Source organism: Miniopterus schreibersii, assembly GCF_964146895.1.
Source record: "Miniopterus schreibersii genome assembly, chromosome: 3".
Classification (NCBI taxonomy): Eukaryota; Metazoa; Chordata; class Mammalia; order Chiroptera; family Miniopteridae; genus Miniopterus; species Miniopterus schreibersii.
Genome location: NC_138103.1, coordinates 12,482,149 through 12,505,086, shown reverse-complemented (window position 1 = coordinate 12,505,086; position 22,938 = coordinate 12,482,149). Strand labels below are relative to the sequence as shown.

The 22,938-nt window shown below is 49.8% G+C and overlaps 1 protein-coding gene across 4 annotated transcripts in view; it reads left to right on the top strand.

The window, feature by feature from the left end:
* The first annotated feature begins 4,404 nt into the window (after positions 1 to 4,404).
* TFAP4 (transcription factor AP-4) overlaps positions 4,405 to 22,938 on the top strand; it is a 36,930-nt gene continuing 18,396 nt past the window's right edge. Inside the window, exons 1-3 of one of the 4 annotated variants that reach the window (XM_081132509.1) lie at positions 4,405 to 4,495; positions 14,162 to 14,258; positions 19,268 to 19,539. In XM_081132509.1, the coding sequence (XP_080988635.1) occupies positions 19,529 to 19,539 (11 nt within the window). In that variant the 5' untranslated portion in view covers positions 4,405 to 4,495; positions 14,162 to 14,258; positions 19,268 to 19,528. Of the gene's footprint in view, positions 4,496 to 11,188; positions 11,323 to 14,161; positions 14,259 to 19,267; positions 19,540 to 22,938 lie in introns of those variants that run through there. The other 3 variants (XM_081132510.1, XM_081132511.1, XM_081132512.1) reach the window with 3 other exon arrangements.

Genomic DNA, 22,938 nt, shown 5'->3' with positions numbered 1-22,938 from the left:
ATCTCCAAGCCATAAAGGGGATTTTATTAGCAATCACTACCAGGTGTTAAGCCTGATCCAAGGCTTGTCAATTCCAGGACCCAGCTAGTGTCCCCTTGGCTTCAAATAAGTCCCTAAATTGACTCCTGCAAATGCAACAAAAATGAAGAACGCTATAATTTTGGTGGAGTTGACCCAACCAGAAACCCCCAGTTCTCAGCCAGACCAGTTCTTTCTCTGTACCAGATGCTTTACTTTAATTATATCTACAACAACCCTGAGGGTGGGTTCTATTATTATTGCTGTTTTACAGAGGAAGAAACTGAGGGCACAGAGAGGTTAAGTACTTCGAAGCTGGTAGGAGGCACAGTACAGACTGCAATCTCAGTCAGTCTGATTTCAAAGCTTGTGTTATAATCTGCTATGTCCCTGGGGCATCAGATAACTGGCAGGGTGGGGTTTGGCGACATCTGAGAGGGCCAGGCTTTGAGAGTTTCAGGAAAGTTGGCTTTTCCAGGAGGCAACACCTACTATAGCATATAGCAGTCAGGCCAGGCCAGGCATCCTCCTTCTTAGTGAAAGGTAGGTGAGGAGAGATGTCTTCCTTCCTCACCATCATGCTGAGTTTCCTCTCTCCAGAGTCCTAACTCTAAGCACCCATTCTTTGTTACCTGCTCTCTCCCAAGTGTTATGGACTATCTCCCCTATTAGACCCTAAATTCCCCAAGGAGTAGGGAGTAGGATACAAGGGCATTATCTGCTTTGCCACTCCCCCGCAGAGTTCTGCCCAGGGTCTGGAATATAGTATATACTTCATAAATATTGCTGTTATGAACTGAATGTTTGCATCCTCTCTAAATTCATAGGTTGAAGCCCTAATCCCCAATGTAACTGTATTTGCATGTGGAGGGCATAAGGGTAGGGTCCTCATGATGAGATCAGTGCCCTGACAAAAAGAGGGAGATAAGATCTATTTCTCTTCCCCTCTCTCTCTCCTTCCCTTCCTCTCTCTGCCATGTAAGGACACAGCAAGATGGCCATCTGCAAGCAAGGAAGAGAGCACTCACCAGGAAGTGAATCTGCGGGCACTTTCACCTTGGACTTCCCAGCCTCTGGAACTGTGAGAAGTAAATGTGTGTTGGTTAAGCCCCCCAGTGTATGGTATCCTGTTATAGCAACCTGAGCTGACTAAGAAAATTGCTGATAGATAAATTTTGGGGACTGAATCTTGTCCCGTAATCTTTCATCAATAAACATATATTGACCATCTCCTAGGTTCCCCATTCATTCAACAGATGCTAATTAAGCTGTTATGTGTTTATTCAACATTTACTGAGGGTCTACTATGTGCCCAGAGTTAGACAACCCCATCTATATTTTCAAGGAGATCTCTCAATCTAGCAGGGACCCCCTGCCTGTCAGTACTCAGAGGGGAAGTGTTATAAACACAGAAGCAGAGCAAGGACGATGGGCCAGGTACAGAAACTCATCAGGGCAGAAAGCCCCAGATGCCTCCCAAGGGGCAAAAGTGGGGAAAAAAGAAGCTTGTCCCCAGGGTAACCTGTCCTCCCCTAGCATATCCCTGGTCATGCCTTTAGACCCCCTGAGCAGTTCCTCCCTAAAGATAACATCTAGACCTCAGTTGTACTTCAGCTCCAAGCCCAGAAAAGCAGCAAAACCAGACAAGTGATGCCTTGGCTGCCTCAGGACCAGCTACATTGGCTAATGACCCCCTGCCCTGGCACTGACCATTCAGTGGAGACCACGACCCTGAAAGAGTGAAAGAGTACACCTGGAAAGCTGATGAATATTCTATTGAGACACTCCTCTGAGACCTCCCCCAAGATTTCCACCTGCAAGAGAAAGATAAGTAAGCTCAGGACAAGACCCAGTGTGTGCTCCCCACTAGGGGAGCAGGCCAGCTCCATTCCTTCCCCCTTCTTCCTTCCAAAGGGATCCCATGAGACTTGCAACCAGGGGAGCAAAGGGCAGCAGCAGCTCCTCCTGGGCTTACCCCTGAACCTGTCTCCAAGGCCCCCTTTTCTCTCTGACTTCCCAGTGAGCCAGAGCAGCCCAGCCTCAGCTCTCCTGTTGCTTCTTCTGTGCACCTTCCTTGTTTCACTGTCCCAAGAATATTTTTGCTGCCATCATGGACCCAATACCCTTTGGCTCAGTGCTGTATAGCTCTTCCCTTTGGATATCCCCATTCCCCATCCCCTTTTTCTTAAATAAATTTAATTTTTCTGTATTCACCATCTGAGATGGCTATTTAGCCTGCCTGCGCATCACTGACTTTAACCTTTCAGGAAGTGGCTCACATACTCACACACATGGCTCTTTAATGCACAATGCTAGCTCCAGCAGGAAACTCAGTATAAGCACAATTTTTGTCTTTCTAGAACCGTTACTCTATCTAAGGAGCTGAGAGTGAACATGAAGAAGGGAGCCATAAATCCTACATTTGCAGACATAGGAGAGGTGACAGGAACCAGGACAGATGAATGGCAGCACACCATGAACTCTGGCATTGAACTTAGCCCAGCTCTTGGTTCTCTCTGAACCTTAGTTTCCTGTGTGAGGCTCAGTGGAGAGGGTACACAGAGGACTTCCACCAATTCCAGTGGGGAGAAGGAGCAGTGCGACAAATGGTAGCTATTATTATTAAGGAAGCCTGCAACTAACTATGAGTGGGACCAGGCACAAGAATGGAGTGATGGAGAAAGTGAGATCAGGATGACTTATTAACCTTGAATTGGCATCCTGATGAGAGTCTCTCCAGTTGGCACTGTCTTGCCTTGCCTGCTGGCTTGCCCTGCCTGCAGGACTGGGGCAGACTATGGGTGGAGTGTTTATTCTGGGAAGCAGCCCTGGCTGCTCTTCACACCCTGTGCCAGTGAGAAAGGAGGGCTTCAAGTCAGAACTGAGGCCCCTTCTGGGCCTGGCCTGGCCCTTAAGATCCTACCCACCTGCCTGAAGGGCCCAGGGCTGAGAATGCCCAGGAGCCACAGCCCAAGGGGCAGCTGGGTGGTTCAGGTTTGGGACACACCCTGTGGGACTCACCTGACCCTCAGGAAACTGGTCCTGGAGGGCCTGAAGTACTTCCCTTTTGGAGTTCTTGGAGGTGAGATTCCTGGGCTGAGGGGTGGGGGTGAGTGACACTGGAGGTGGGGTTGTGACTTCTCTGTCCCTAGCAGAGCCCCTGAGTGCTTTAATCAGGGTCAGCTTCATGATATCCACCTGTGCAGTCCCACAAACCTGGCGCTTAGAAGGGCTCATGCTTTGGGACTCAATATTCTCCCATCACCATCTTGCAATTCTTAATCTTTTTGTTGTTGTTAATCTTCACCCTGAAGATATTTTTTCCATTGATTTTGAGAGAAAGTGGAAGTGGGGGGAGGAGGGGTGTAGAGAGACTAAAACATCCACGTGAGAGACACATCGATTGGCTGCCTCCCACATACACCCCAACCAGGCTGGGATTGAACCTGCAACCCAGGGACGTACCCTTGAGCGGGAATCCTACCTAGGACCCTTTAGTGCTTGGGCAGATGTTCTAACCACTGAGCCACACCAGCCAGGGCTCTTGATCATTTTTCAACACAGGGCCCCTCTGTTTTCCTTTTGCACTGGGTCCAGCCAAAGGTCCAGCCTGTCCAGCCTTCATGCTTTCGTTTCCCCTAGTATGTAACTCGTGCCTCCAGTGGGGCATTCAGACGCACCCCTCAGCCACACCCAGCCACCCAGCAGTGCCCAGATAAGCCCATTTTGGGGGGCAAGCACCTCCGGAAAAGCCCAAGACCTGCTGTGTAAATAAATGGTGGGTACCTCACTCAACTTTTCTGAGCTTCTGGATGACAATATTGTACTTACCTCAAGTGGACTGTTGGGAGGATTAAGAGAAAAGTTCATATAAAGGGCACGGTGCCTAATACAAAATAGGAGCTTAATAAATTAGGACTATTACATTTTAAAAATGAGTATTATTACAGGCGCTATCTTGGAAGGAGGGAAAGAGGGAGCGGCTAGCCCCGGATCCCCACGGACCTGCCCCAGGAAGGAGGAGCCGCCCCTCCTGCCTTCCCAGGGAAGAGACCCCCCCCCAACCGAGGGCAGGGACGAGGGGGCGGAGGAGCGGGAGCGACACATTTTTGAGTCGTGACCAAGTGGAAACTCCCTCCCCGAGGCGGAAGCCGGGGGCGCCCCACTGGGGCCGGAGCCTCCAAGGGGGCGGGACACGCGGCCAGGGGGCGGGGCGCCGCTGGGGACCGGGTCCCGCCCTTCACCCTCCTCATGAATATGAATGAGCCGGCCGGGGTGAGCGGAAATGTGAGGCGGGCCGGGCCCCGCAGGCCCCGCCTCCGCATTGGGCCCGCGGCCGGAGGGGCGTGGCGTGGCAGCGAACGTCCCGCCCCTCCTGCCCCTCGCCGGGCCTTTTTCCGGCTGGCACGCCCCGGACGTGACCTCGCGGGTGCGCGCCGAAGCCGCCCGCGGGGAGGTGCCTGCGCCCCCAGCACAGGTAGGGCAGTCCTTTGTCCCCGGCGCCGCCCCCCGAAACCGCGGTCCTGCCGCTAGCCCGGGCCCGCGGTCCCCGCGCGCGCCGTCGTGCTCTGGCCCAGGGCGGGGTCCGGCCCCTGTGCCAGGCTCCGAGGCGTGCCCGCAGCCCCGGAGACGTGATAGGAATACTTCACTCACCCCGGCGGGCGCGGGCGCCGGATGGAGACTGGCACAGAAGCCCTGCCCTCAGAGGGCTTACGGGCCGGGCGCATCAGTAGCATGTCCAGTGTGTCAGATGAGTGTCAGGGTGAGGACAAAAGCGGGGAAGGGCATCACCCGGGCGGCTAGGGAAGGCTCTCGGAATGGTGACGTTTGAGTCAAGACCTGGAGGAAGCCAGGGAACCAGCCGGCGCCTGGGGGATTTGAGGAGCAGCCCGGCAATGCCCGTGGGGCAGGCTGGAGCGAGGAGAAAGAAAGGATGGAATAATAATAATGGCTCACGTGTTGAGCAGGTGCCTGGCCAAGTGCTAGGTGCCTTATGCATATTATTTCCTTTAATCATCAGGACAATCGACCTGGGCGCTACTGTTAGCTGAGAGGAAATTGGGTTCAGGGAGCCCAAGGAGGTTGACGTCATTGCCTGAAACACACCCAAGAGACCCAGGGTGGGGTGACCTTGACCAAGATAGGTTCTCCACTCTACCCCTCATTTTCCTCCCAACGTGCTAGAGGGAGGGGGTGGTGAGTGACTTGAAGGGAAGGATGGGCTGTCAGGGTCCTTTTTGCTGACAGTATTCCCAAAAAAACAGTTTGCTGTAATGCACACCCAGCAGTTGGGGCCCTGAAACCCAGCCTAAAATTAGTGTACAGAACAAGAGTGTAGCAGGAGTTTTCCTGGAGGGAAGTCTCTTCTCTCTGTTCTGGGAGAGGCTTTTGTTGTCTGGGAAGATCTTGTCACCCCTCTCAGGCTTTGCAGCAGGTACAAGTGGCTTTGGGGAGGGAAGGCAGAAGACCTAGAACTGGAAAGAGGCTGCTGCTGGGAGTGGGTTGAGGGGGAAGCCTGCTATGGCTGAGTGCTCTGGAACAGTAACAAAGAAGGTGTCAGCCAGGCAGGCTACGTGTACCCACCAGCAACTGCAGGACAAGAAGCGTCACCCAAACATCCCTGCAAGCCTGGAGAGATTAAAGCACATCCACTAGCTCTGGCTGGTGTGGCTCAGTGATTAGAGCACTGGCTGGTGCACCAAAAGGTCACGGGTTCGATTCCCAGTCAAGGGCACATACCCTGGTTGGTTTGCGGGTTCGCTCCCCGCCATTCGGGGTGTGTGGGAGGCAACCAGTCGATGTGTCTCTCCCACATTGATGTTTCTCTCTCTCCCCCTCCTTTCCTCCCTTCCACTCTGAAAAAAGCAATGGGAAAAATACCCTCAGGTGAGGATTAACCAAAAATTCACACACACAAAAAACCAAAAAAAGCACACCCATGAAACCCACCCAAGTCTGTGCCTGCAAGCAGGCTCTCTGATCGCCGACCAGATGTGGTAGAAAGGGCCTCAGAGTTGCCGATTTGGTCTCTGCTGGCTGTGCCCATCGTTTCTCTGCTGTGGAAAGTGGGGGGAGATAATTTTATGCTCCTGTGAAGACTGCCTGTGATCAGGTCCCAACGCACTGAAGGCCTGTGGGTTTCTCATGGAGACCTCTTTCCCAGCCTGTCACAGTTTTACTCTTGGCCTTTGGGTTATGGTATGAAATGTGACCCCAAGAGGATTAGGAGTGGAACTCAGCCTTTTGTGTTTGAACCTTAAGATACCAGTGAGTCTGAGGTCCTAGTGGTATAGGACCACAGGGTAACTTACAGTTAGGTCATTTAATAGACAGGAGGGAGGCTCAGAGATGTTAAGTGGTTCACCTGAGAGCCCACAGCTATGGGATCCAAGTGCAAAAAACCCCAAACCATTGGAGTCCAAAGCCCAAGCCCTGCCCCTCAGAGAGTGGATTCACCCCAACAGAAGGGATGTATTTTATATGTGGCCATGTGTTTGCTATAGTGGGTACCTTGGAGACCCACCCACCACACACACACACACACACACACACATACACACACACACACACACACTGTGGGGGCACAGGGATGGGGAGGTGATGATGACCAAAGGGGACAGAGACACTTCCTATTCTTCTGAGCTATGCAATCCCCTGGCCTAATCCCCAGGCTTTTACAACTGAGCTGAATCAATCAGTCAGTCTATTTTCAGGGTGAGACTGGTATAGGAGGGGCCAGTGGCACCATATGGGACACCTGCCAGTGTCTTCAGCCAGGGGCTTCCTCATGAAATCTCAGGCTTTAGTCTTGGGCCCTGGCCCAAGGACTGAATGATTCTGCCTGGGCACTTGGAACCTACTTGCACTCCCTGGCCTTGAACTAAGGGCACAGCTGAAGCTATGGCCACTGACTGAGTGTGAGGGTACAGGATGGAGGGGGAGAGGTCTGAGGTGGCACATGTGAGTCATGAGACTTGAGTGAATAGAAGGCCAGAAGGAGATGGGAGCTGGTCCCCTCAAATGACCCCTGTGGGCCAGGGCTTGTTAACAGTCACTCTGCACATTGCTTCCTGTTGATCTGGTCCCTCCTACCCTCTTTGGCTCCCTGGAGATATTCTGAGTCTTAGAGCCCCAATGGGTTCTCAAACTCAGCATGCTCACCAGTAAGTCTGGGACAAGGTCTAGGGATCTGTATTTTTAACAAGCTCAAGTGATTTGTGATGCATGTGGTCTTCTGACTAGACCCGGCAAACCACTGTCCCAGGCCTCCCAGCCAGGCAGCTGTGAGAAACCCCTTCCAAGCCTTCTGGCAGATAAGAGACTGGTGTGCCTAATGGTTTTCCACAACTGAATTTAAACACATTCTCAGTTGGAATGCTGTCATCAGTTGAGCTTCTCCCCTGTTTAAAATAAATGATGGAGCCCAGCTGGAGTGGCTCAGTTGGTTGAGCATTGTTTTGTGCACCAAAGGGCACATACGTGGGTTTTGTGTTCCATCCCTGATCCAGGTACATATGGGAGGCAAATTATCTGTGTTTCTATCATTGATGTTTCTCTCTCTTCCTCCCTCTCTCAGTATCTCCTCGGGTAAGGATTAAAAATAATAAATAAATAAATAAATAAATAAATAAATAAATAAATAAATAAATAAAAAGAATGATGGAGTCTCAAGCAATATCCCCGTCTCCAACCCTCCCCTGCCAAGTATCCCCAAAGATCTGGCTGCCCTAGATCACCCACTCACTCCTGAGCTTCTTACTCTGTCCTGAGCTCTCCCCTCACAGCACTTTGCACCAGGTTCTGCTTATGTCCTAAAGCTCTCAGGGTCTGCCTATGGTCCCAGAAGTAGGTGTTCCCTAAGGTTTCATCTTTGCACCTCTTGTACTTGATGGGTTTCCTCAATTCAAGAGCAAAAGTGAGGGGAAAGAAACCCCACCTCTACTCAAGAAAGCTCCCAATATTTATACCCAGCCTCTAGGGGGCACCAACCCCACTTTTTTAGGGGCTAGTTTGATGTCTCCCCTAGGCCAAGATAGGCTCTTTGATTTGAGAACAATCTAGCCACACCTGTCACTTAGGGTGGTCCAACTGGGTGAATGCTGTGTGGCTCCTTCCTGAGGCTGCACACCCTGAGAGGAGGCCTGCCATCTTTATGGGAGCCCTTCTTAGTAGCCAGGCTTCCCTGTTGGACACTTCTGAGTTCTTTTTGCTTTCCCTGATAAAACTATTAGTACCATCTTATCTTCCTGACCTCTGACCCCTGAGCCTCCCACCCCCATTGGTGTCTGTTCTAGTGCCCCAGACTTGCAGTCCCAGGATCTCTTTGTACCCTCCCAGCCCCCGCCAAAGCACTACAGTCCCTTGTTTGGGGTCTTTGAAACTTACCAGTGTCCTGCTCACTTTGCTCAGAGCCAGACACTGAGCCCACGGGTATATGATGAGCACTTTGGACTAATTTGTCATCTATCCAGAGATTGCCCAGCTCTCCTCCATTTGTGTTAGGCCACAGGGCATTCGTCCACACTGCCCTTGCCTAGAGGTAGGGGTCTTGGTTTAGATCCTGGTTTTGTCTTAACCAGCCTCATGACCCGACAGATTCCTTGAGCCCTCAGAGTTCCTATTTCCTCTATAATGTGGAAGCTGGTAATAATAGTCCCATCTCACAAGACTCTTGTGAGGATTGACATTATGTGATCTCATCTCTAAGGGTCCTTGGCACGTAATATTGCCTGATCTGTATTACGTTATTTAATTCTCAAAACTACCGTGTCAGGTAGATTGTTGTTATCAGGCCCATTTTGTAGATGAGAGGGACTCAGAGAAGCCAAGTGTTTCGCCCAAGGGCACACAGCTATCAAGTAGCAGAGGTGGGATTATTCTAGTACAAATCATTTCACTCCAGAGCCTAAGCTTCTAACCACTAACAACCCCCTTGTATTTTTGGCATATCTACTATCTAGGGATATAGCAAAGAATGAATAAAGAAGCTCTGCACTCATGGAGCTTACATTTTGGTCGGGACACAGGAAGAGATGTATAGGAACTCCTGTAGATACTTGCACGAGGCCCCTGTTCCTCACTGTCTGTCCTGGGGGCACAGACCTGGACCCCCTATCTCGCCTCCTTAGTATTTCTTGTACCTGAAGGCCTCAGGCAGTAGGCATTGGCTGAATTGGACTGGATGTGTGTTTGACCCTTGTGAGGGAGGAAATGGATCACAGCAAGACCTGGTATAGGGTTTAAATGCATTGGAATCCTCAAGGGATGGGGGCAGTGGAGTGCTGGCATGGAAGGAATGTGAGAACAGTTGGGTACCACCATCCAAAGCCAGACTGAGGATAGACTTTATTAGGGAACTACAAATCAAAACCACATTGAGATATTGCTTTACACCCACCAGGACAACTATAACAAAAAAAGAGAGACAATAGTAAGTGTCAGGAGGATAGGGAGGAATTGGAACCCTCACACACTGCTGGTGGCAATGTCAAATGGTACAGCCGTTTTGAAATGGTCTGGCAGTTCCTCAACATACAGTCACCATTAGACCCAGCACTTCCACTCCCAGGTATATACCCAAGAGAAATGAAAACATATGTCTAGGCAAAAACTTGTACAGGGTTGTTCACAGCAGCGTTATTCACAACAGGCAAAAGGAGGAAACCACCCAAATGTTCATCAACTGGTGAGTGGTTGAATAGAATGTGGTTTAGCCATACGATGGAATATTATTTAGCCACGAAGAGGATGAGGTTCTGATATATACTACAACATGGGTAAACCTTGATAGCATGCTGAGCAAAGAAGCCAGACACAAAAGACCACCCACATGCGGTATGGTTCCATTTATATGAAATGTCCAGAATAAGCATCCATAGAGATGGAAAATAGACTACTGGTTGCCAGGGGCAGTGGGCACAGGGGTTGGAGACTAACTGTTCATGGATGCAGGGTTTCTTTTGGGAGTGATGAAAATGTTCTAAAATTGATTGTGGTGATGGTTGCACAACATGGCGAATATACTGAAAACATTGAAGTGTATACTTGAAAATGGTAAATGGTATGGTATCTGAATTATATCTCACTAAAGGTCTTATTAAAAAAAATATTAGCCAGACTTTCCTGCATTAATGCTGACAGAAGGCACCAGGAAGTGGACTCAAGAACTTGAGTGATTGAGGGAGATTCTCTGTGGTTATGTTGCTGTAGTTCTCATGAAGTGTTTACGGAGAAGTGACTCTCTAGAGGAGGCTTTGATTCATCCTTCAGGCCTCGCTTATGTGTTCCCCCTGAGCAGGCCCCCCTGCCCCCACCTCATAACCTTCCCTCTGTCATTTGCCATCAGCCTCAGCCCCTTCTTCCTTCTTTCCTCTAGCTCTTCCCATACTTGGAATTATTTTCTGATTTTGTCTGAGTCTTGATGGGTCAGGGGCTTTTCTGTATCTGGTTTGCCGCACAGTAGGTGCTCAATAAATACCTGTTGAGTGGATGAACCCATACAGGGTAGGGAAAAAGTAGTTTATAGTTGTGAGTATTCGAAACACAGAGCTTATTCTTGTTTTATTATTTATTAATTATTGTATTATTTTCCATACAAACTACTGTAAACCCACTTTTTTTTTCTTTAATCTGAGGATTTTTTCCCACTGCTTTTCAGAGAGAGTAGAAGGGAGAGAGAGAAACATCGATGTGAGAAAGACAACACATTGATTGGCTGCATTGACTGGGGGTGAGGATTGAACCTGCAACCTAGGTACATGACCCTCAGGTGCACAGGCCTACCCTTTAACCCCTGAGCCATGCAGGCTTGAGCTATAAATTCACTTTTGCCCCACCTTGTATATTACTGATAACTGGGGGAGATCTGGGCTAGGGTCTGTGCTTGCTGCAGGGGAGGGAGTGAACAATGGATCAGGGTGTCTCCTGGTCCCAGTGGCTTTCTTTTTCTCTCTGTTTCAGTTCCAGGAGAATGTCTCTGGAAAGGAAGCCCAAAGCCTGGTCTGGCTGGGAAGAGGGGAGAGGGGTGGGGAGCAGGAATGGGGGCTGGGCGGGCCCGGGGAGGAAGTCTGCAGCCCCAGGCTGCTGAGGGCGTGGTGTCTGTGTTTGCACCTTTGGAATGTGGCTGATTCACTCTGGGGAGAGCCATGTGCAGCCACCGCTGCTGCCTTGGATCTGACATCTGGAGGCTGAATTCCCCGAGGAGACAGATTCTTGCAAGCAGATGCCAACTTTGAAGGTCAAACTGAGTGATGGAGCTGCTTTATGAGGAGGTCCAGAGGCCCCCCCCAGGATTCTGGGAGAGAGGTGAGGCCCCATCCCCAGCCATGTTCTAGCCCCTAAGCTACCAGAGCTCTGCAGTCAGGCCTGTGTTCAAAGATCAGTTAACAACTCATATAACTGCAAAGGCCCAGGGCCTGGCTGGTCAAGTGCTCAGCAATGGTGCTGGGACATGGCTTGCATCTCTCCATCCAGTAGGCTCTGTGTTGCCCAGCTTGGCTCTCCCAGATCTCCAGCAAGACCCCACCCAGGCTTGCCTCTTGTTGGGTCCCAGCTCATCCCTGTTGCTGATTGTACAGGTCTGTGTCAGGAGTTTGCCCCAGTCCAGGGCAGACACCCCTAGAGCCACATGGAGAAAGTGGGAGTGAGGGGTCCCCCAAAGGAGCAGTGCCACTGGGTGGGCAGAAATAGCACACAACCCCACTCTGTTCAGCTGCCCCCATAGGACTGGCTTCTGGGGCGCGTGCCAGGCACTGTGCTTGGCTTTATGGCTCTTACTTACTGTGTGTCCCGCTGGCTAAATTCCTTAAGCTCTTGGAATCTCATTTTCTTCATCTATGAAATCTCATAGGATTCTTTTAAGTACGGAATTAGACAATGCTTGCAAATCCCTTGGTACCTGCCTGGCCCAGAGGAGGCAAGATGCTAACATGTCTAGTTCCCTTTCTCTTCCTTTTATCTAGGTGTTATGTGATCTGCTCTGTGACAGTATGGGCATGTGTGTGCACATGAGTGTATGTGTGTGCATGTGTGCACACACACGCAGCAGGCCCCTTTCTCTTCTCCAAGAGAGGATTCTCCCCAGAGGGTTAGGGACTACACAGGACAGAGGGTAGAGGCAGGAGGGAAAGGGAAGGGGTTGAAGGAGAAGTGTATGGGCCTCCCTTGTTGGTCTACAGGCTCAGGCCTGCCCCTGGGAGTGGCCTTCCTGTTCCCTCAGTTCCACCTTGGACTGGAGGATGGGCCCAGGCTGTGAGGAGTGGTTGCATCTGTCCCTCTCACGCCACATTAAAAGCCTATCTGGTCATCTGACATTGGGGAACAGGCCTGAACCAGGCTTGCTGACCTTGTGTATTTTCTTCTCTGGAACCCTGGAACCTGGGGGTGAGTCAGAGAGGAACCCAGGCCTGGAGCTTCTCAGAAGAAGAAACTGGTACCCCAAGTAGTCTGAGCCTCTGGGATGCCTCAGATAAACCAGGGGCTTCTGGGAGGGCAGAGGGCAGAGGACAGGCTTGCTGTAAACTTTTTCCAGCCAATTGTCATTCTGCTTGGGGCCATGGAGCACTATAATAAGAGTGTTCCACCCCCTGGGTTCAGTGTTTTCCCCTCCTGCCAGCCCTGCTTGGTGCCACATCTCTGAGTTGCCACAGGTCTGTGGGTGCCAGCTCATCCCCACCCAACCACCCAAGTCCTCCAACTCTTATCCCAAATGCCACCACATGCACCTGTGGTTATTCTCATTCCATGGCAGTGGGTTCAGTACCTGTGTGCAGAGCTTAATCTGGATGCTCCATCAGTCACGGTGACAGGTCATGGCTCCTGCTTGCCGGCCACTTGTTCACGTCTGTGTGTACCAGGTATGACTCTGTGACAGTTGTCCCAGGATGCCAGGACCATGCTGCTTGTCTCTTGTCTGGATGTTGAGCATTTTTAAATGTGTTCATATGGCCTCTTCCATTTTATAACAGACTCTCTGAAGTTGAAGGATATAGTAATGAGAGCTGTATTTTCTGAATTCTTACTAAGTGCTTTTTAAAAATTGAGATATAATTCACACACCATAAAATTCACCCTTCTAAAGTACACATTCACTGGGTTTCAGTAGTCACAGAGTTGCACATCCATCACCACCATCTAATTCAGAACATTTTCATCACCCCAGAAAGAAACCCCAGTAGGCCCTTCAATTGTAAAAAAATGTACCACTCACACGTGGGGTATTGATAATGGGGGAGGTTGTGATGTGTGTGTTGAGGTCCGGGGCTATATAGGAAATCTCTTTACCTTCTGCTCAATATTGCTGTGAACTTAAAACAGCTCCAAAAAATAAATTGATTAAGAACAAAAACAAAACAGAAAAGAAACCCTGAACCCATTAGCACTCAGTCTCCATTCCTCCATCCCCCCAGGCCCTGGCTATCACCAGTCTGTTTTCCATCTCTATGGATTTGTCCGTTCTGGACATTTCACATAATGGAATCATGCAATATGTGACCTTTTGTGTCTGGCTTCTTTCACTGGGTATATTTTCAAAGTCCATCCATGTTGTAATATCTGTCAGTATTTCATTCTTTTTGATGGTCAAGTAATATTCCATTTTGTGGATAGATCAGAATTTGTATATCCATTCATCTATCAGTGGATGTTTGTGTTGTTTCTACCTTTTCTGAATAATGCTGCTATTCATGTACAATTTTGTGTGTGAAGATGAAGGTTTTCAATATGTGCTTTTTTTTTTTTTAATCCTCATCTGAGGACATGCTTAGAGAGAGGGAAGGAGGGGAGAGAGAGAGAAACATTGATCAGTTGCCTTCTGTATGTGCCCTGACCTGACCGGGGATCAAACCTGCAAGCCAAGTATATGCCCTGACCAAAAATCGAACCTGCAACCTTTCAGTGCATGGGACCATGCTCCAACCAACCGAGCCACTCCAGCTGGGCTCAATATAAGTGTTTTTTGACAAACACTTTATTTAATTCTCACAGCAACTCTATGTGTCATTCCTGGCAAACACCACTCCTGCATATGAGGAAATTGAGGTTCAGAGAGGTGAATCAAGGTCACACAGCTGAAAGCACTGGGATTCTCTAGCTCCTCGCCCCCAGGCCCTCTGATGCCTACTGAGGTGTTTCTGTTCATTTTTAGCAGAGCTTTGCCGAGTGCTGTCCCACAGTAAATGTTGATTCTTCCATCAAGGGCCATGCAGACCTCAAGCCCCAGATGTGCTCCATGGTCTATCAAGGTGAGTACCAGTCATTTGCTCAGTGGTAATCCTGTGGCCTCAGGGAAGTATACCTCTTCCAGCAGATTCGTTCACAGATCTGGGACCAGGCATTTAGCTGTTGCGTCTGAATACATTCTCAGCCTGTACCACCTTGCTTTCCTGGGGGACCCAAAGCTGCCTTTCATCTCTTGCCTTGGATTTGACACACAGACCTGTGTTTACCTGCTGGTGAACTTTGCTTCTTCCACCTTCCTTCCCCCGTGGCATGGTGGGTAGGTTTGCAAGTCCTGCTGTCATATAGCCTTGGTTCAAGCCAGATCTGCCACTGGCTGTGTGGCTTCAGGCAAGTTTGTGAATCTCTCCGGGCCTCTATTTGCTCATCTGTAGTGGAGGCGGGGAGGTCATAATAATACTACCTATTAATACACTGATTAGGTGGTTGTGGAACTAAGAAAAGGGAGATGTGCCCATTCAGTACCCAGCACCTCACACACACTTGGGAAGCCACCCGTCTCTGGTCATTCCTCACTGCAAAGGTAGGCTGGCAGGCTGGCACCTGGCCCAGGGAGGGGGTAGGAGCTTTGTGTGTCTCCCTGACTCTGGAGTAGTAGGAGGTTCCCATGACTTAGTTCTGCCCAAGGGGGGGGAAGTCAAGGCCAGGCCTCTGAGGTAGGGGACCCCAGGGACCTCTCTGTACCCCTACTCACTGTATCCTCTGCCCATCTCCCCATTTCCCCATCCAGTGCTTCTGGCAAAGCTGGGCAGGGTCCAATGCATTCTCTGCTGGTTGCCTTGGCCCGGGGCTCCATCCCTTCCCCAGATCTGCAGCACAGACCTGCTGCCCTATGGACCACCCTGAGTGGGTGCCACAGCCCACAGCCTGAGGCTGGAGGGGCAGTCATTTGGAGGGGATGTGGGTCAAGGATGGGAAGACCTTTGGCCGCCACAGTGGAGCCTCCAGCTCCTTCCAGGAAAACCCTCCCGGCTGCTGCTGCTGCTGCTGCAGCAGCAGCCTCTTCCCAGCCCTGCCCCTCTCATGCTTCTCACATTTCAGCTTCTGAGTTACTGGCACCACCTTGTGCTGCTGCTGCTGTGCTGCTGAGGCTACTACACCAGACAGATGTTAACCCCCCATGTGCTGGCAACGGCTCACTGCTGGAAATAGCAGCAGGGGGTCAGAGTCCACAGGGGCTGAGAGAGGAGAAAGCCATCCTGAAAGCAGTCCCTTCGCTCTAGCCTGGCTCCCCTCCTGGACTTTATCTTGCCTCCTTCCTCCCTGTCTGCCCAAACTTGAAGCCAAAGCCTCCCTGACCCCTAGGAGTTGTTCATTCCTTCGGCTGCCTGGACACTGACAATTGATAGAACGTTGTTTCTCTATCACTGAGTACTTGACCTTGTCCTTTCACGTAGACTGTGTTTTCTCTCTCCATATTCCTCACCACACCCAAATGGGCTCCCCTCTTGCCCTTGGCTTTATTTGGTCAGGGCTGGCCCCTAGTCCCAGGTGAGTCTTGAGGCCACAAAAAATTGTGAGGAGCCTGCAAGGAGCCAGGTGCTGGCACTGACTAGCTGGGATAATCTTGGGCAAGTCCTTGGGGTATGATAACTGAATGGTTAAAGTCGGTGGTCCGAGGGGAGGCTAAATAGCCATCTCAGATAGTGAATACAGAAAAATTAAATTTATTTAAAGAAAAGGGGATGGAGGATGGGGATATCCAAAGGGAATGGCTACTTAGTGCTGAGCCAAAGGGTATTGGGTCCATGATGGCAGCAAAAATATTCTTGGGACAGTGAAACAAGGAAGGTGCACAGAAGAAGCAACAGGAGAGCTGAGGCTGGGCTGCTCTGGCTCACTGGGAAGTCAGAGAGAAAAGGGGGCCTTGGAGACAGGTTCAGGGGTAAGCCCAGGAGGAGCTGCTGCTGCCCTTTGCTCCCCTGGTTGCAAGTCTCATGGGATCCCTTTGGAGGGAAGAAGGGGGAAGGAATGGAGCTGGCCTGGTCCTCTGGTGGGGAGCACACACTGGGTCTTGTCCTGAGCTTACTTATCTTTCTCTTGCAGGTGGAAATCTTGGGGGAGGTCTCAGAGGAGTGTCTCAATAGAATATTCATCAGCTTTCCAGGTGTACTCTTTCACTCTTTCAGGGTCGTGGTCTCCACTGAATGGTCAGTGCCAGGGCAGGGGGTCATTAGCCAATGTAGCTGGTCCTGAGGCAGCCAAGGCATCACTTGTCTGGTTTTGCTGCTTTTCTGGGCCTGGAGCTGAAGTACAACTGAGGTCTAGATGTTATCTTTAGGGAGGAACTGCTCAGGGGGTCTAAAGGCATGACCAGGAATATGCTAGGGGAGGACAGGTTACCCTGGGGACAAGGTTCTTGTTTTCCCAGTTTTGTCCCTTGCTAGGCATCTGGGGTTTCCTGCCCTGGTGCGTTTCTGTACCTGGCCCACCATCCTTGCTCTGCTCATATCTGTCTAACAATAACAGACTTGGGTGCTATAATGAGGACAGAATAGAGAATCTGAGTAAAGCCACCAGAGCATCAGTTGGCACTTAGTGGCTGGCTGGCACTCGACCACTGGTTCCCACATACACATGTTCTTCCCGCCATCACACACACATGCTGGAGTTTTGAGTCCCCTCCCCCTGTCCCCCAGGGAGAGAGACTCCTGTTTCCTAGCTGCCAACGTCCCCACAGCCAATCAGGTCTGCTTTCTCATCAGGGCAGACCTCTGGCCCTCCCCTGGCCTGGCCATTCCCAGCCCCAAGCCCATCCTTTTCCATTCTTAGGTGGGACTGGACCTCCGGCCTTCTCTCGCTCACCTCTCTCCATTCCTCTGAGGAGCTTCAGCTGTCCAGAGAGACACTGGACACCTCTGGGCTCAGCAGCAACCTTAGTATTCCTCTTTCCCTATATCTGATTTGGACCTTTCTCCTGAACCCCAGATGCTCCCTCCTGGTTTTTTGTGGCACCTCTGCTGACCTCCCCCCTCCCTGCTACACCTCCTTGGCCCCTGGGCTGATTTTCTCTCCTTTTATATTGACCGCAGGCCCCAGCTCTGTCCTCCCCTTCCCCTGCACTCTCCCGTGGGAAGGGCCCAGTCTGGGTGCCTGTTCCCAGCTCTCAGCTGTGCCATCCACAGGCTCCTGGTCTGCTGTGTGGTATTGTCACAGCCGAATTGTGTGCCTACTGAGATCAGCTGAGGAACTGGTCACCCATTCTGTTTAAAACTGAAATAGTCCCGCCCAGCTGGGTGTGGCTCAGCGGTTGAGCATCGACCTAGGATCTAGGAGATCGCAGTTCAATTCCTGGTCAGGGCACATGCCTGGGTTTTGGGCTCAGTCCCCAGTCGGGGACGTGCAGGAGGCAGCCAATCAACGACTCTCTCATCATTGATGTTTCTATCTCACTCCCTTCCTCTCTCTGAAATCAATAAAGATATATTAAAAAAACAAAAACAACTAGATACAAAAGAATGCATTATTTAAAAACAAAACAAAACTGAAATAGTCCAGCCAGGTGGCCATATGTTGAGTTTTTACAAGGAATGCACCTGAGGCAGGACATACCTGGTTCCTCCTTGCTGACATGGTGAAAAGGAGAGGTATTTCCCTGGGGGAAATACCCACACAGAGGGAGGTAAAACTTTACCAGGGAGTGTGAGGGGAGGAGGGGAGTGCTGACCGTGGAGGGGAGAAGAGGGATGAGGGCCGGAGCCCACCCCAGTGGCCTGTAGTATCAGACCTGGAAGCAGGGAGTAGAACCAGAGGAGGAACAGAGGACATGCCACAGGTGGACTCCAGCCCCCTCCCTTTTTAAAAATCCTCACCTGAGGACATGTTCATTGATTTTAGAGAGAGAGGAAGGGGGAAAGAGAGAAAAAAAACCCACATTGATGTGAGAGAGAAACATTGATCCTTTTTTTGCCTCCCGTTCGCACCTGAACCTGGGATTGGACCCGCAACCTAGGTATGTGCCTTGACCTGGAACCCAACCTGCAGCCTTTTGGTGTATGTGTGGGACAGTGCTCCATCCAATTAAGCCACCTGGCCAGGGCTATAACCCTCTTTTTAAGAGCTTGCTTATGAGCAGAGTGAATCATATGGGGCTGGACAAAGGAAGCCAGCATTTGGAGGTCAGGACCTTTTGGGGCTTCTGGACAAGCCCAGTGTCTCCAAGATCTGTAAGGCCTTGGGGGTGCTGGAGGCCAGAGCTCAGCCACTCCACCCCAATCCCTGCCTTGGGTTCTCCAAGGATGTTCACTCTGCTTGCCCTCAGAGCATCGTTTGTGCCAGGCGCCCTCTAGTGGTTGGGGAACCCCAGCCTTGTTGGCCCAGAAATCTGTGTCAGGGAATTGGGGGATATTGGGATTTGCTCCAAACCCCTGCGTGGGCATCTGCCCCCCATTCTGTCTTCCTGGAAGTATTTTCTCTCCGAAGCAGGGGCTTTTTGCTTCTATGGGGCCTCCATTCCTGATCCAAGAACTTGTATTCTCCCCCATCGCCTAAACAGGCTGATGTTCCTCACATGTACCAGAACATGCTGGGGCCCAAAAGGCCATCTGTCCACTCCCCCATCCCTCCCGCAACTCATGGCGTATTTGCTTAGAGGAAAAGCCTCAAATTAGGATTGGGGCCCTAGATTCCTGTGCAGGTTCCATCTCCAGTTTTCTGTCCTTAGTGTGGTCCTTTAACTTTCTCTGTACCTCCTTTATGTTCCCCTCATCTGTGGTAGCCGAATTCTTCTAAGGTCCCCAATGACTTTTGCCCTCATATACTGCCCTCTCATTGAGTGTGGGCAGAACCCGTGTATAGGGTATCATTCTCATGGTTAAGTTAGGCTATATATGCACAGTTGACCTTGAGATAGAGATATTATCCTGATCATGTCAGGCTAACAATATCCATTAGTCTGACCTAATCACATGAGTTCCTTAAAAGTAGGGAGTTTTCTCCCACTGCTTCTGGAAGAGGAAATTGGAGAGATTTGAATTAAGAGAGGGACCCATGTGTGGGACATTCTCTTGCTCAGATGGAGGGGCCCAAGGCACAAGGACCTGAAAATGGCTTCTAGGAGCTGAGAGCGGACCCCAGCCAGTAGCCAGCAAGTCAATGGGACTCAGTACTACAGCCGAAAGGAACTGAATTTTGCCAACATCCACTGAGCTTGGAAGAGGATCAGATACACAGATGAAATCGCAGCCACAGCTTACACCTTGATTTCAGCTGGTGAGACCCTGAACAGAGAACCCAGCCATGCCATGCCTGGCCTTCTGACCCCCTGAATTGTGGGATGATAAACAGGTACTGTTTTAGCCAATACATTTGTGGAAATTTATTACACGGCAACTGGAAACGAATACATCATTTGTCCAAAGAGAAGAATAGTATTCTAGACACATGTAAGATAAAAATGAGAAAAATCTATATCCCTCACCTCCCAACGGGTGTTGTGTAGAGTCAAAACCTGCAGCAGCTGCTGTGTTTACAGTCCCCTCTCCTGGCTGCAGTTAAAGCCACATTCTTAGGGTTCATATCTTTCACTTGAGCTTCCATCTCTTCTGGGTGAGGGCAGGTTTGTTCTGAGAAGGGCTGTGCTAATGGCACCATCAGAGCAGCCAGATCCCACTGTGGCTGAAGATAGGAGCTCTGGAACCCTCTGCTTTGGGGATCCCTGGACTTTGGTCATCTTTAGGGTCAATAAAACCGTTTTTAAAATAACAGCGTTATTAGATATAATTCACCCATCTAAAGGGTAAAATTGAGTGGTTTTAGTGTATTCAGAATTGTGTAACCATCACCACAATCAATTTTAGAACAAATTCATTGCCTTACAAGAACCGCTCCCCACAATAGTTGTTGCCCCTCATTTCCTCCTAATTCTCTCTCATTCCCTGGCAACCACTAATCTTTCTGTCTCTATAGACTCACTTATTCTTGACATCCATGTAAATGGAGTCATGCAGTATGTGACCTGTGTCTGGCTTCTTTCACTGAGTATCATGTTTCCAGGGTCATCCATGTTGTGGCATGTGTCAGTACTTCATTTCTTTTTATGACTGAACAATATTCCATTGTATAGGTGGACCACATTTTGTGTATTCATTCATCATTAAAACCTATTGATGGCTCTTATTCACTCCTCCTACATGGAATTTGGGGGTGGGGCTGTGAGAAGGGGAGCAGAAGGGAGGGAAGGGTGCTGGGCACCAGCTCAGTAGATGATCTGCATTTCTAACTGGGATCATCCATGGGCAGTTATTTGATTACACTCTTTATAGAGATCTAGTTTTTAAAGGGCAAGCAGTCTGCAGGCTGATTTTCACACCACTTGTTCTATGTGCAGTTGTCTCTACTGTAAAGCAGGTGAGCCCCATATTCAATGTCAACCTTACAATATGTCTGTTCCATTTCACCTGCAAGTTGTAACAGGGAAGTGGGGGCAGGGGGTTAGCTTCTCCTCTGTCCCTCCCTGCACATCACCAAACTGTCATTCTCCCTGGGCAAGCTCAGACACCTCTGGCCACCACCACCCATGGCAACCTGGTAATAGTGATATATCAACTACCGATTATTTTTTTAAAATATATCTTTATTGATTTCAGAGAGAGGAAAGGAGAGGGAGAGAGGTAGAAACATCAATGATGAGAGAGTCATGGATCGGCTACCTCCTGCACGCCCCTGACTGGGGATCAAGCCTGCAACCTGGGCATGTGCCCTGACCGGGAATCGAACCCTGACCACCTGGATCCTAGGTCGATGCTCAACCGCTGAGCCACGCCTGGCCTGGCTCAACTACTGCTTATTGATGCCAGGCATGCCACTAACTTCTCGTTACGGCCTGCAAGCTAGGTGCGGTAGGGCCTCTGTCTTACAGATGAGGAAACTGAGTAGCCTTGAGGAACTCGCCTGGGGTCACTCTGGAGCTGGGGTTCAGGCAAAGTCTGGATTCTGAACCACACCACACTGCACGGCTTCTAGTCCTTTCTAGAACTGTTGTCCAAAAAGCAGGGAGTGTATGTGGACAAATGAGGTCCCAGGACTGTGGCCCCAGGGGATGGTGTCCCAGATGCCAAGAAAATAAGAATTTCACGAAAGTCAGATATGGTGACGACAGAAAACAGAGCCCTTCGGAGGTCACCAGTGACTTCAGAAAGTTTTAGCAGTTTTTATGGAGTCCTGGGAGACAGGTGGAGTGAGCAGGAGAGAAGGGGACAGTGAGCACAAGCACCCACTTCAGGGTTTTTTTGTGGGAAGGGAAACGGACGAGAGTGGTAACTGGAAGGGAATGTAGGGCCATTGGGTTTGTTTGTTCGTTTGTTTTTAAAAATGGCAATGAGACCAGCTTGTCCTTGGCGTGGAGTCATCTAATGGAGGCTCACACGGAGGATGCATGAGAGTGGACAGCTACTGGAGAGACACATTGGAATAATACACAGGAGAGCTGTCTATGCCCGGACATTCATCCAGACGCATTACAGGTACAGGTGGGGAAGCAGAGGTGTTGATGGATTGTGTGGAGCTTCTTTCTTTTTTAAAAATTTCAAATATTTATTTTTATTGGGTACTACATTTACGTGGTCTAAAATTTAACACACTATAAAAGTGATACGCCCAGAGGAATCTTGTACTCACTCCTGCATTCCTACCCCAACCCCCTAATGTTCCCTTCTAGGGTTTTTAAGCAAGCGTATACAAATATATCTCCCACCTTATTACACACAAGGTAGCCTACCGTGTACACTGTTGTTTTTTTTAAATTAAATGTACTGGGGTGAGATTGGTTAATAGGATCATAAAGGTTTCAGGTGTAGATTTCTATGATACCAGACCTGTATATTGCACTGTGTGCCCACCACCCAAAGTCAAATCACCCTCGATCATAATATATTAGGCTCCCTTCACCCCCACTCCTCCATCCCCTTCCCTCTGGCAACCACCATACTGCTGTTTGTGTCCACGAGTTTCAGTTTTATATCCCATATGTGAGTGAAATCATATGGTTCTTAGCTTTTTCTGACAGACATTTCACTTAGCATAATATTCTCAAGGTCCATTCATATTGTCGCAAATGGCAGTATTTCTTCTTTTCTTATGGCTGAGTAGTGTTCCATAGTACATATGTACCACATCTTTATCCAGGACATGTTGGTTTTCTCCATGTCTTGGCCACTGTGAACAATGCTGCAATGAACATAGGAGTGCATATAGCTTTGTGAATATGTTTTCAAGTTTTTTGGGTGTATATCCAGGAGAGGGATTGCTGGGTCATATGGTAACTCTATTCTTAATTTTTTTAAAATATGTTTTTATTGATTTCAGAGTGAGGAAGGGAGAGGGAGAGAGAGATAGAAACATCAATGATGAGAGAGAATCATCGATCGGTGGCCTCCTGCACGACCCCCCCACCCCCGCCACTGGGGACGGAGCCCGAAACCCCAGCATATTCCCTGACTGGGAATCAAACTGTGACCTCCTGGTTCATGGGTCAACGCTCAACCACTGAGCCACACCAGCTGGGCTATTCTTAACTTTTTGAGGAATCACCAGACTGTTCCATAGTGGCTGTACCAGTCTACATTCCAACCAGTGGTGAACGAGGGTTCCCCTTTCTCCACAACCTCTCCAGCACTTGCTATTACTTGTCTTGTTGATAATAGCCACTCCAACAGGTGTGAGGTGGTATCTCATTATAGTTTTGAT